Source organism: Mytilus trossulus, chromosome 12 (assembly GCF_036588685.1).
Source record: "Mytilus trossulus isolate FHL-02 chromosome 12, PNRI_Mtr1.1.1.hap1, whole genome shotgun sequence".
In the NCBI taxonomy this organism is placed as follows: Eukaryota; Metazoa; Mollusca; class Bivalvia; order Mytilida; family Mytilidae; genus Mytilus; species Mytilus trossulus.
The window spans coordinates 19,622,513-19,635,949 of record NC_086384.1 but is presented as its reverse complement, the minus strand read 5'-3'; the positions used below and the strand labels follow the sequence as shown (position 1 = coordinate 19,635,949).

The window sequence follows — 13,437 nt, the reverse complement described above, 5'->3', positions numbered from 1 at the left end:
CTACGGAGAAACAAAAATGTAAGGTACTCTCAAAATAAAGTATACGGTCAAACGCTCTGAATATATGTTGTGACTATAGTTCGTTATCAAAAGTACCAGGATTGTAATTTATTACGCCAGACGCAAGTTTCGTCTACGTAAGACTTACCAGTGACTTTCAAATCAAAATATTTATAAAGCCAAACAAGTACAAAGTTGAAGAGCATTGAGGATCCAAAATTCCAAAAAGTTGTGCCAAATAAGAAAATCCTTAGTTTTTCGAAAAATTCTAAGTTTTGCAAACAGGAAATTTATAAAAATGAACACATTATTTATATTCATGTCAACACAGAAGTGTTGACTAATGGGCTATATTTGTAACTAGCTACAATATAAATCCTGAAAAATGATGACGCTAGCTAAAGAATAACCAAGCCGATAAGGACTACAAGCCTAAAATGACAGCAACATAAGTTGAACAATGGTACCATGTACGACAGCTTTCTTGCAAACAATCTAGGATGAAGGCCATACGGTGACCTATAGTTGTTAATTTCTGTGTCATTTTGGTCTTTTGTGGATAGTTGTCTCTTGGCAATCATAACGCATCTTCTTTTTTTTTTTTTTTTTTTTATATCGGATGAATTTCTATCACAGGGTGTAAATGTGAGATAATATGTTAAACAAAAAAGAACCACAGCAACAACATGTTTTTATATCAAGAAATGAGGAAAGGGTTCACATGATGATAAGTAATCCTACAATGTATAAATCTTTCGTGAAAAAACGTTGCATATCATTTACATTATCATTCTAATTTTTTCTCTATCCCTCGCAAGAATTTTCAAATACAAATTTCAAAAGAGTGAGACCTTATTACACATAGATTGAACTGATATTAGACACAGATTACCTCAGACTATACAGTTAGGTAATTCGATTATTTATATTCAGTACAAAAAGTATCGACATTGTCTCAAAATAGATCATATTAATCCAAGCTCTTATAGTATTCCCGATTGTGCTATTGCAAGAAAGGAATTAAATCAAACTAGTTTTGTAAATATCGAGGAATACAATTAAATCTATCCATTATGCACCAGAAATGTCATCAAATTCAAAAGGCAGTCCCTCTTAATGGAAAAGAAAGATTAAGAATGACATAACAAAAAGTAAATAAAAGTAACAATGCTCCTTAACTTTGTACTTTTAGTATTTAATTTTTTTCCATTCGAGCGTTACTTGGGAGTTTTATAATATAGCAGTCCTAGGCGTTTCTGATGAGTCAGTATAGACGAAATTCCCAAATTATCAATCTGATATCTTAAATGAGGCTTTATAAAGATATGTGATAAGAATACATTTTGATTAGTTATCGCGACTTTTGCAGGTGGGTTGTAAGTCCCGAGAGTATCGGAGCCCAGAAGCCAGTACTTTCGTTCTAGTTTTTAGAAAAACGGATGCTCTAATATCAAACTATTAATATATAAAAATATGAAATGTATACTTCAAGAACATTTTAAAACAAGATTATTTAAGAATCACAATGAGAAAGTAAATGAGTTCTGATTTTTGAATTTTTGAATATATAGTTTGACACTAGTGTACAGTCTATAGTTAGCAATTAATGAGTATTTCGTCATCAGAAAGAACGGAAAGGTCTATGTTGTTACGTTGCTAAAAGTCAGGCATTGTTTCTTTCGCACAAATATAAAGGACATTTCACTAAAACATGTGTTTTGTCCTGAACGGATACATTGTGATAACAAACTTTACAAAAACGTCTACCTGACGGGATACAACGATAACGACAAAGTTCTAATTCCAACGGACTACTACTATATCTATTTATCATTTTTGTTTTAAAGAAAAGTATAGTTTCAAATATTTGTTTATATTTTTTTTATCGTGCATCACTAACAAAACGTTCATGGTTGAAATGCGCATCTGTTGCAGAAGCATTTCGACTTTTCATTTTATTACTATTAGTAGGTGGTTACATCTGCTGGAGGTCTCTAGTCTCTGAAGTTATCACCAGCCGCATAGCCACAACTTCGTTACGGCATGAAAACCAATTTCGTATATTTAAAATTTGCTCTCACAAAATTAAAGAAATTATTTGAATTGTGGAAAACTCTGATTATGTAGAGCTGTGATTCATTGGCCGACTTTAGTTTAAGCATTTTGAGTAGATGAGAAACACATTATTCTTGTCTTTTTTTTTTTTGCTAATGTGTTTTGTTCATATGTCTTTCTGTGCTTCTTTGTTACATATTTGTTTGTTTTTATAGTGATTAAGATTATAACACATTTTGGAATGTTTTACCCTTATTTTTAACATTTTTATTTGTCATGTTTGTTTTTTTTTGTTCACGCATCAAAGCTTCGGACGGACTATCATCGTTCCTCAAGACCATGGTCGCAAATGATGTCAAGGGGGAGCCGACAAGTGCTTTCTTGAAATTTTCTCCCAGGAACAGAGATCGAACTAGGAACCTTTGTGTTTGCAATCCGATGTGTTAACCACTACACCAAGGTTCTTGCCCTACTTTATTCAAACTTGTGTGACCTTTTGTATTTAAAGTATTTTTTTAATTACTTTTTTAAATAAGTTTAGGATTTTCGAATATTTGGCCTCGAGCATAACTGAATACTCCAATTTTGCCAATGTCATTGGTGAGTTATGCTCGTCTGATATGATGACGTACTTGCTACATTCTAGAAGATAGAGATTCCAACAATTTTTTAAAGAGATGGGAATTTTGGTCTTCAATGCTCTTCAACTTCGTACTTTATTTGGTCTTTTAAACATTTTTTTTATTCGAGCGTCACTAATGAGTCTTTTGTAGACTAAACGCGCGTCTGGCGTCAGTGTGAAATTTTAGTCCGGGTATCTATGATGTGTTTATTTAGCGATAATTCAATCATTTCCCGTTCGGTAGACCTTTCATCAGAAATGATAAAATATCGCCCGATTTTTAATGATAATTTTGATAAAAAATGTTTTAAGTGCGTAGAAGTTTAACTTCACATGTAATGCATTTTGGCATCAGTTCAAATACAAATTTGTTAATTTAGTCACATTATACAAGTACTTGTACTTTATTTGTAAGCAGTTTTTAAATTCTTTATCTGTGACAACTGTCGGTTAGATTTTTCAGACGGGAAATTGATAACATAACTTCTTATAAGTTCAAACATGGCTGACAGAAAATTAATTTTTATGGTACATTACATGATTTTCTTAGTACGAAACAGAGGAATGAGACAAAGTTGTGATAATAAACTGTGTAACAGTGTACATTTTCCGTTACTGGATAATATTAATGCACCGTTAGTAGCCAATCTTGATTTTTCACAGTTTTCTTCGCAGTTAAAAATATACATCGATGAAGAAATAAAGAAAGGAATAGAAACTGCAGTGAAGGTTCTGGTATCAAATATAACACAGGAAAAACTTGATGATGTCATAAAAAAAGTGGACAGTCATGTGGACGACAAACTGAAAATATTGGAAGAGAAATTGGTCAATGAAACAAAGATAATAACAGGTAAATATAAATGTGCAGTTATTAGCCCGAACGTAACTAAAGAAGACAAGTACATTTTTTGATAATCGTAATTATCTATAAAATAGACCATATTGAAACCCAAGCATTTGAAAGCCAGAGAGGTGTTAAGACGGATAATCGTTAGAAGCTATATGATAGAATAAGTGTATACCTTATGTACGTACTAGTTAACACTATGTCTATACCGCCTCAGACAGACCGTCGTCCCAAAGGTTGAATTAGATCAGTACTCAGTACTTTGGTAATGATTAGCATAATACTTATTTACAATTCTGCGTTCATAAATCAAAATATCGTTAAAAACCTAAGGTTTTTGAATTTTGTGAATCTGTCCATGTCAATTATGATTATAAAGCTAATATAGTGTTGGCGAATTTATGCATCCCTGGTATTGAAATGTGTTGATTTGAATGTTGGTGCTGAGGTTTAATCACGGTTGGCGCATTTGACGTATAAAACTTGTCAAGTGCTTTGTTCAAACATATCAGCTCTTATCAAATAGATACTTATACGTTTCGTTACTTTATTTGTAGTACTCCTTCTTATGTTACCAATTAATTTATATTCCCCATCCTTTCTGTCGAATAGTTTTTTCATGGCATGGATAACATAAACAAGCTCCGTTGGAAGTTGGTCATGATATTATTTGGTTTTAATTTCCAAAAAGGAATAACAAAGTACTTATACCCCACATAACTGTTTTATCCAGGTTGTAATTGAATACTTGTAATAATTATATTCTATAAGCTGTATTGCTTTCGAATAAAGATTATTACTTTTATTATTTGGCCCAAAATTTACTGCAAATTTAAAAGTTATCATACATATTTTTAAATTACTAAAAACTTGACTAAGATATAAGGTACTAAGTAAAACAAAACAAATTTGACATCTAACAAGTTACCATGGCAACAAATCATGACCTAATTTGCATATTTTGTTAATTTTCCTTATTTTCCCTGTTTTTTTAATCAAATTTTAAGTATATTTTAGATTGAAAAAGTATGTGCGCACCCAAGAAACAACTTTATATTTGGTGATATTATGCCAATAGCTTCTGTTAAACTATTTTGTTGTTTCTCGGCTGCGCAGGATGTTTCCTCAACGGAAATAAAGATAGAAAACTGCATAAATTCTGTATTTTTCATCGTTTTTGTGAAAACAGTACATATTATGACGTAATTGTGACGTCATCAGATAAAAATCTTTCTGTTTTTCATTTATATTTCTTGACACTATGCATTTCTAAACATTATGTGCCAATTTGAAATGTTTATCAAAAATTTTATTTTCATGGGCGAAAACTAGGCCTTAATGTCCCATCTCCTTTAGAAAATGTAAGTATTGTCACCTATGGCAGAAAAAAAAGCACTGTTTTTCCTATACAAATTTACAGTTATAAAAGTTTAAAGATTTGTGGAACGATACCGATAAAGTTTATGATCCATAATTTGTCCATTTTCCTGTCGATCGTACTGCCTTATATTTTGTTTCTATTTACGGTTAGAACCTGTTAGTCGAAAATAATAGACAATGCCGTCAAGTATCAAAATAGCATCCTCACGCGTTCATATCAATCCGGGTCAATTGCAATTTGTCAATGAAATAAGGTAATACCTACTAGTTTATTAGTTTTACAAATAGAAAAATAACAATTTTGTCAAGTATTGCTTATAACAAATCGTATCCTGCTTGAGGATGTTGGTGTTGTAGTTCGACTATATTACGAAATGCAAACGTTCTTACTTTTTACGTCAAGGATCTAGAATCGAGGAGGTAGATATCATCATTATAGTTACCGAAGTGTAGGCGTTGTACTCAGCATAATTGTTTTCTGTCGTTTAACAACAAGATTGCTTTCAACAATCTAAAAGAGCAAAACCAATGAAGATTTTTTGCAAACAAAATACATTGATAAAATGAGATATTTGATGGATAATTGCATAAAATACGGATTTTTTGTGTTATTAAAATTTGCTGTTAGAAAATAAGAGAAATTATCATAAATTAAGGAATGTATCTCCCTAATACAAAGCTCTGATTCCTTCCACGGATTTGGCTATACTGTTTTGACCTTTTTGATTATTGCTCTTCATTTTTTATATAAGCTTTGGATTTCAAGCATTTTGGCCACGAGCATCACTGAAGAGACATGTATTGTCGAAATGTGCATCTGGTGCAGGAAAATTGGTATTCCAGTTTTGTTTTTTTTATCTTTTGCATAATCATAGTATTTAATAGAGAGCTCTAAGATACCATTTCAAACATGCCAAAGTTATATTCAGACTAAACCTTCGAATATGAACTGATGATACCATTGACAAGATTGTAAAAAGGCCAAAAGACAAGCAAAAGTATAAATAATACACAACTTAGAAAATAATATACAAAGCATCACAGTGACTCGATCATTAACCGGTGGTGATCTGAGGTTCATTGGAAAATGAGGCAAACATAACGATAAGAATAACAGCACTTTCATTTAATTATGTCGATAGGTATAACAGTAAACAACTTATAAATGTTAAATGGGTTTCCTTGATATTTTATAGATAGAGAAAGAGCAGAGGCATCAAAACAAATCGGATTTCATGCTGAGCTTTCCAACACAATTACTCTTAGCTCCACACAAACACTGAACTTCGAACGAGTTATAACAAATATTGGTAATGGGTACAACAATCACACTGGAATGTTCACTGCTACTGACAGTGGACTGTACTTCTTTGTGGCCTCATTTATACCGGAGGGTTCAAGTAGAGCTCACATGGAAATGATTAAAAACAGCGTTGTTATTTCTCGCGGGAGAGCACATGGATCTGGATCAATGCAAGCAGTGGTGAAATTAATGACAGGCGATGTCGTGAGATGTCGTCACTGGTCAGGTAGTGGTTCAGAAACGGTGTATAAGAATTTTTCATTCTTCTCTGGTTATCTTATTAGATGAGGTGGCCATGTTTCTGTATAAAGGTGATGATATTGTAATGAAAAGGTTTTGTATACATTGTTTATGTTTTACTTAGCAAATGCATAATTTATAGGAAACTGTTTCGAACTTTCTTTGTTTTATCTATACAGGATGCATTCAATAAAAGTTTGCTACAAAACATTATAATGAATCAAATACCAATAATAATAAATTTAAATTGTCTATAGATAAAAACAAAAGAATATTCAAGTGGATTTACTGGACAAGTTTTAATTCGTTTCATGTTTATAATGCATTTAATTGTTTTACACTCCCGTTGTTAATATTTCAAAAGTATTCCAGACACACGGTTTAATCAATAATTGAATTGAATTAAAACAAAAAAGGAAGAAAAATACAATAAAACTTTGCAATCTAAAATTACAGAAATGATATATTAGGTTAAATAGAACGTTTATATATGCAACTTAACATATTTGGATATAAAGTTAAGACTTAATGACTTGTGTTTTGTTTACCTTAAGTTGTTTTTTGGTCTTTTGTTTATTTTCTTTCTTTTCATGTTATAGGCAGTTTGCTTTCATTTAATGTTGTCTTTGAATCTGTATAATGTATGTTTATCTGTAAATAACTGTTCATTGGTATATTCTGCTTTTGGTCATTATTGTAAAAGTAAAACTGATTTCATTGTTATTATTTTATTCATTTCAAGTATAAAGTTTTACACCAATATGGTTGATTGGAATTTGATATGCCTTTTGGACAAACAGATGGAAACTATCCGAAAATGTTAAAATAATAATAATTAGATAGTAAGCCTTTTACCCAATTGGTCCGAGCCCACAATTGTCGACGACTATAGTCCCTATTGTTGTAATGTGTAATGCCTCAAATTGTAAGTAGGGGTGAAATTACACTGTAAAAAAATTTGGGTCCAGAATTTTAAAGGAAAGTAGTGATTTGGTCCAGCTGAAAATTGTTCAAAATTAGCACTTTGGAAGCTGTCAAAAGATTTCAAGACGCTCTAAACATAAAATTGTCCATATTTGTAGTTAGAACCGATGAGGTTTTCTATAATTTTGATTTAATTTGTCCCAAAAGTAGTACAACACACTGTAAAAATTTCTTTGAGAAAGCGCAGGTGAGATTTTTTTTATTTTCATTTATGTTCCAAAAGAAATGCACTACGAAATAATTGTGGTCTCGGACCAATTTAAAGGAGTAAGTAAGAGGAAGACTAATCTTTTCGTCTTGATGATGTTTTAAGTACATATAATGAAGAAACTAACAATCGTTCTCTCATAAACTTCTGATATTATTAGTGCTGACGGCTCAAATAACATCCTTAGGGTTTTAATCAAGCATTGTTTCCGTGGTCAGTGAAATAGAGTAGAAAAATACCAATGGGGCATTCAAACTCGTAGGACGAAAATAAACTGACAACGCCATTAATTGAAAATGTGAAAAGGCTATAGCAGTAGACCGATGGTCAAATAGTATCAACCGATTAAAAGAGAAAGATCAAGGTAACAAACAAACTAACATTTTTGGAATTGCTAGAATTTAAAAGAGGTGACATTTGGTGTTACGACATGGTAGCCATCTCTTGGTAAGCATGCATCCTTCGAAAAATTGAGACTGGATGGTATGGAGGTCTTTAAATTAAGTATTATATAAATATCACTTGTAATGAAAATGTCAGTTTTCGCATTAGAAAAACATGTGTTTAATCATTTGATTTTGCCGTTTGATGATGAACTTTCCGTTTTTGAATGTTCCTTGAAGTTCATTATTTTTGTGATTTTACAATTTTCTCAGTTATGAAGATTTGCATTGTTACTTGTTTTATCAATCATCGGTATGGTTAATTTATTTTATGAATTTTTCTAATGACTAAGAATTCATTTTGTGTGGTCACTGCTGATGAAAATATAAGAAAAGTTTATATAACAGTTATGCAATTTTATTATTCGCTTTAAGTAAATAATACTGACTTTTACTTAAATTAATCCAAATTATTAACTCATATCAGTTGCTTTGGATGCTGATTTTATAATTAAAAGACACTGCTTGCATTTTCTTGTACATAATTAAATGTATGCCGTTTTTATAAAATAAATACAAGTTATTAATCCTTTGTCATTCTTTTTTTTTTGGGGGGGGGGGGGAGGGCAATAGTTCACAGATAAGTTATAATGTAGTGTAAATCAAAAGTGATTCTATTTTAGCTTTTGATGTCAAAAATTGTGTTTTAAACACTGTTAAAAGCGTCTATTCAATTATGTAATTCAAAAGGGGGTGAAAGTTACCAGAGGGACTTTATATCTCATAAAACGAAACTAAACTGACAAACGCCATGGATAAATAGGAAGAAAAAAAACAGACAGACAAACAATAGTGCAAAAATCACAACATAGAAAAATAAAGACAAAGCAAAACGAACCCCACCTAAAACTTGGGGGGATTTCAATTTCTTTGGAAGAGTAAACAAATTCTGTTCCACGTGTAGCTCCTGTTAGAACAAACCTGGTAATAAGTCTAATTCAGTAGGTCACATTCGTGAATCGGGAACAGGATTGTAGTTACGACATAAGGAACTTATCCTCTATCATCTGTTAAAGAGATATTCAATAACGGTCATGCAACTCGTGATGTCGTCCATAACATTTACAAAGGGATGATATCACAATTTTGAACTCTTGAGGTGTAATACCACCAAATCATGGTACGCCACATCCGGTTGCATACGAAAGTAGGCCTAAAAAAATATTCCCTTGAATTTGGCAGTTGTAGAAAATTAACCCTGCATTTCAATGCACTTAAATTTTTCTGAGTCGTAAATATGTATGTTGGATGTCAGAATGCATCATTCTTTTTTTATTTGATCGTCTTATAAAATATTCTGGAACGTTAAGGTAACATATATACCAAAGCAAGTAACCAGTAAATACAAGTGTAAAAATTGGGTTGTTTACTTCTGGTGATGATTATTTTCTTATATGCAATGAAATGTAGTGTGAAATTTTCACTGTATCACTGGAAAGGATTAAACTTTACACATGCAAAGTATTTCTTTGGTTGAAATAAAGGTAAATACTGTACAATGTTTTTAAAAGTATCAATTTAACAAAGACTAATAGGGAAAAATCAATGGTGGTATTACACCTATTTAGGGAAACCATATGTGCACTCGTGACCTTTTTGTACTTTCATTTTTAAAAGTTATAAATAAACCAGTTCATACATTGTAAACATGGACAATTCGGAATGGATTTAGACACAGAAAGCACGTTTGAGGTAAAATTGCCTTGAAATGGGGGTTTACGGGTGTTTTCTAAGTCAAATGGGTGGACAGACAAAGCTGTATTTAGTTTACTGTGTTAAATTTTAAATTACCCTTACAGTTTTGTTTATACAACATGTGAATTTTTTATTTCAGTGTTAATCATGTTCTGAAGAGCATTCTGTTGAAAAATCTTATATGTGAATTGGTTTGCAGATGACACTTCAGAATTAAAGTAAGTATCAACTATCATCATGTTTTTTGTTGTTTTTTTTGGCCGTAAAAGTTTACAATTTGCCATTGTGCCTTCTACATTTTGCACAGACAATAAATCATCTAAACACTTATTTGCCCTGGATTTATACACATCAGATACCAGTCTCACATACTTAAACTTTATAATTCTTACCAATTATTTTTTTGTACCAGCATTCCAAGGGACATAACCCTTTTTAAAACATTTTGAGGTATTTTTTTATTACTCTTTTTCCCCATTTTTTAATGTAAAATACAAGAAAGTTGACTCTTTGTATAAATCTATTAGAAATATACTGTTATGAGTAAATAAAAAGACCTTGATACCAGTAACAATAAATGATTGACTGAAAGGGAACTGTTATTTGTCACACTAGGCGAACAGACCAAAAACTCGAGTTACACATAAGGGCTTATATAAACTTCCGTGTAGACTGTTGACATTTATAGAGACAGTTCTTTCAGCTAAAACACTTTAATTATTGATTTAACATTATATTTATTTAATTTGTGTGGGTAAATAATCACATTTGTTTTATTTTTTAGACAAAAGATATCAAGTTTTGATGAAAAAGGAAGGAAGGAGGAAAAATGGACCAAAACAGACCAAAACAGACCTTCAAATGAACTCTAAAAGGTGCAATAAAATTGTTTATCATCTTAAAGTTGTCTTTTGTATTCTATTTAATTGTTTGAATGCATAGATCATGAGTTTATGATCAGATAGTAGTCAACACTGCATTTTATAATGATACACTGAAATGAGGATTTTTCGAACAAATTAGACTGAAATTGCCGTAGGATATGGCCTTACATTATAGTGATTTTCTCTGAAAATATAGCTCTGACTGTGACAAAAATTGACAGTTATGCTTGAAATAACTTGCAACTGGAGGGAAAAAAATTACATTAAGTTTATTTGATATTTAGGTGTTCTTTAGGTGTAATACCACCAAATCATGGTACGCCACATCCGGTTGCATACGAAAGTAGGCCTAAAAAAATATTCCCTTGAATTTGGCAGTTGTAGAAAATTAACCCTGCATTTCAATGCACTTAAATTTTTCTGAGTCGTAAATATGTATGTTGGATGTCAGAATGCATCATTCTTTTTTTATTTGATCGTCTTATAAAATATTCTGGAACGTTAAGGTAACATATATACCAAAGCAAGTAACCAGTAAATACAAGTGTAAAAATTGGGTTGTTTACTTCTGGTGATGATTATTTTCTTATATGCAATGAAATGTAGTGTGAAATTTTCACTGTATCACTGGAAAGGATTAAACTTTACACATGCAAAGTATTTCTTTGGTTGAAATAAAGGTAAATACTGTACAATGTTTTTAAAAGTATCAATTTAACAAAGACTAATAGGGAAAAATCAATGGTGGTATTACACCTATTTAGGGAAACCATATGTGCACTCGTGACCTTTTTGTACTTTCATTTTTAAAAGTTATAAATAAACCAGTTCATACATTGTAAACATGGACAATTCGGAATGGATTTAGACACAGAAAGCACGTTTGAGGTAAAATTGCCTTGAAATGGGGGTTTACGGGTGTTTTCTAAGTCAAATGGGTGGACAGACAAAGCTGTATTTAGTTTACTGTGTTAAATTTTAAATTACCCTTACAGTTTTGTTTATACAACATGTGAATTTTTTATTTCAGTGTTAATCATGTTCTGAAGAGCATTCTGTTGAAAAATCTTATATGTGAATTGGTTTGCAGATGACACTTCAGAATTAAAGTAAGTATCAACTATCATCATGTTTTTTGTTGTTTTTTTTGGCCGTAAAAGTTTACAATTTGCCATTGTGCCTTCTACATTTTGCACAGACAATAAATCATCTAAACACTTATTTGCCCTGGATTTATACACATCAGATACCAGTCTCACATACTTAAACTTTATAATTCTTACCAATTATTTTTTTGTACCAGCATTCCAAGGGACATAACCCTTTTTAAAACATTTTGAGGTATTTTTTTATTACTCTTTTTCCCCATTTTTTAATGTAAAATACAAGAAAGTTGACTCTTTGTATAAATCTATTAGAAATATACTGTTATGAGTAAATAAAAAGACCTTGATACCAGTAACAATAAATGATTGACTGAAAGGGAACTGTTATTTGTCACACTAGGCGAACAGACCAAAAACTCGAGTTACACATAAGGGCTTATATAAACTTCCGTGTAGACTGTTGACATTTATAGAGACAGTTCTTTCAGCTAAAACACTTTAATTATTGATTTAACATTATATTTATTTAATTTGTGTGGGTAAATAATCACATTTGTTTTATTTTTTAGACAAAAGATATCAAGTTTTGATGAAAAAGGAAGGAAGGAGGAAAAATGGACCAAAACAGACCAAAACAGACCTTCAAATGAACTCTAAAAGGTGCAATAAAATTGTTTATCATCTTAAAGTTGTCTTTTGTATTCTATTTAATTGTTTGAATGCATAGATCATGAGTTTATGATCAGATAGTAGTCAACACTGCATTTTATAATGATACACTGAAATGAGGATTTTTCGAACAAATTAGACTGAAATTGCCGTAGGATATGGCCTTACATTATAGTGATTTTCTCTGAAAATATAGCTCTGACTGTGACAAAAATTGACAGTTATGCTTGAAATAACTTGCAACTGGAGGGAAAAAAATTACATTAAGTTTATTTGATATTTAGGTGTTCTTTAGGTGTAATACCACCAAATCATGGTACGCCACATCCGGTTGCATACGAAAGTAGGCCTAAAAAAATATTCCCTTGAATTTGGCAGTTGTAGAAAATTAACCCTGCATTTCAATGCACTTAAATTTTTCTGAGTCGTAAATATGTATGTTGGATGTCAGAATGCATCATTCTTTTTTTATTTGATCGTCTTATAAAATATTCTGGAACGTTAAGGTAACATATATACCAAAGCAAGTAACCAGTAAATACAAGTGTAAAAATTGGGTTGTTTACTTCTGGTGATGATTATTTTCTTATATGCAATGAAATGTAGTGTGAAATTTTCACTGTATCACTGGAAAGGATTAAACTTTACACATGCAAAGAATTTCTTTGGTTGAAATAAAGGTAAATACTGTACAATGTTTTTAAAAGTATCAATTTAACAAAGACTAATAGGGAAAAATCAATGGTGGTATTACACCTTGATTAAATAGCTTAGTTCTAAGAAGCAACCCTCTATCAAAAACATCATGATAAAAAATACAGGCCTTTGATTGTCGTTTCATTTTGGAGATACATACTTTGTTTGCAGGTGCAGCTGGATTGTTGCTCCATAGAAATGGGGAAATTCACAATTCACAATTGGGAAGCTCAAATCATCTCCTTTATTGTAAAGTTTTGTTTCAAGCGACCTCCATTGTCAATTTCTAGATTTAAGTCAAG

At 31.3% G+C, this 13,437-nt stretch overlaps 1 protein-coding gene and 1 long non-coding RNA gene across 5 annotated transcripts; both read left to right on the top strand.

Moving 5' to 3' along the window:
- The first annotated feature begins 3,077 nt into the window (after positions 1-3,077).
- Positions 3,078-8,612, top strand: LOC134693157 (uncharacterized). Its single transcript, XM_063553869.1, has 2 exons — positions 3,078-3,530; positions 6,104-8,612. Exons 1-2 carry the CDS (start codon positions 3,179-3,181, stop codon positions 6,496-6,498), a joined length of 747 nt encoding a protein of 248 aa, XP_063409939.1. The 5' UTR covers positions 3,078-3,178; the 3' UTR covers positions 6,499-8,612.
- An 815-nt stretch (positions 8,613-9,427) lies between these two features.
- Positions 9,428-12,517, top strand: LOC134693152 (uncharacterized). Of its 4 annotated transcripts, none has more exons than XR_010102343.1 (5): positions 9,428-9,569; positions 9,920-9,998; positions 10,565-10,655; positions 11,695-11,773; positions 12,340-12,517. It is a non-coding gene; the product is annotated as an uncharacterized LOC134693152 (long non-coding RNA). The 4 variants fall into 4 exon arrangements; XR_010102345.1 differs by lacking the exon at positions 9,428-9,569 and adding an exon at positions 9,604-9,777; XR_010102344.1 differs by lacking the exon at positions 9,428-9,569 and adding an exon at positions 11,429-11,552 and having other exon boundaries at positions 9,604-9,998; positions 10,565-10,959.
- Positions 12,518-13,437: the final 920 nt, after the last annotated feature.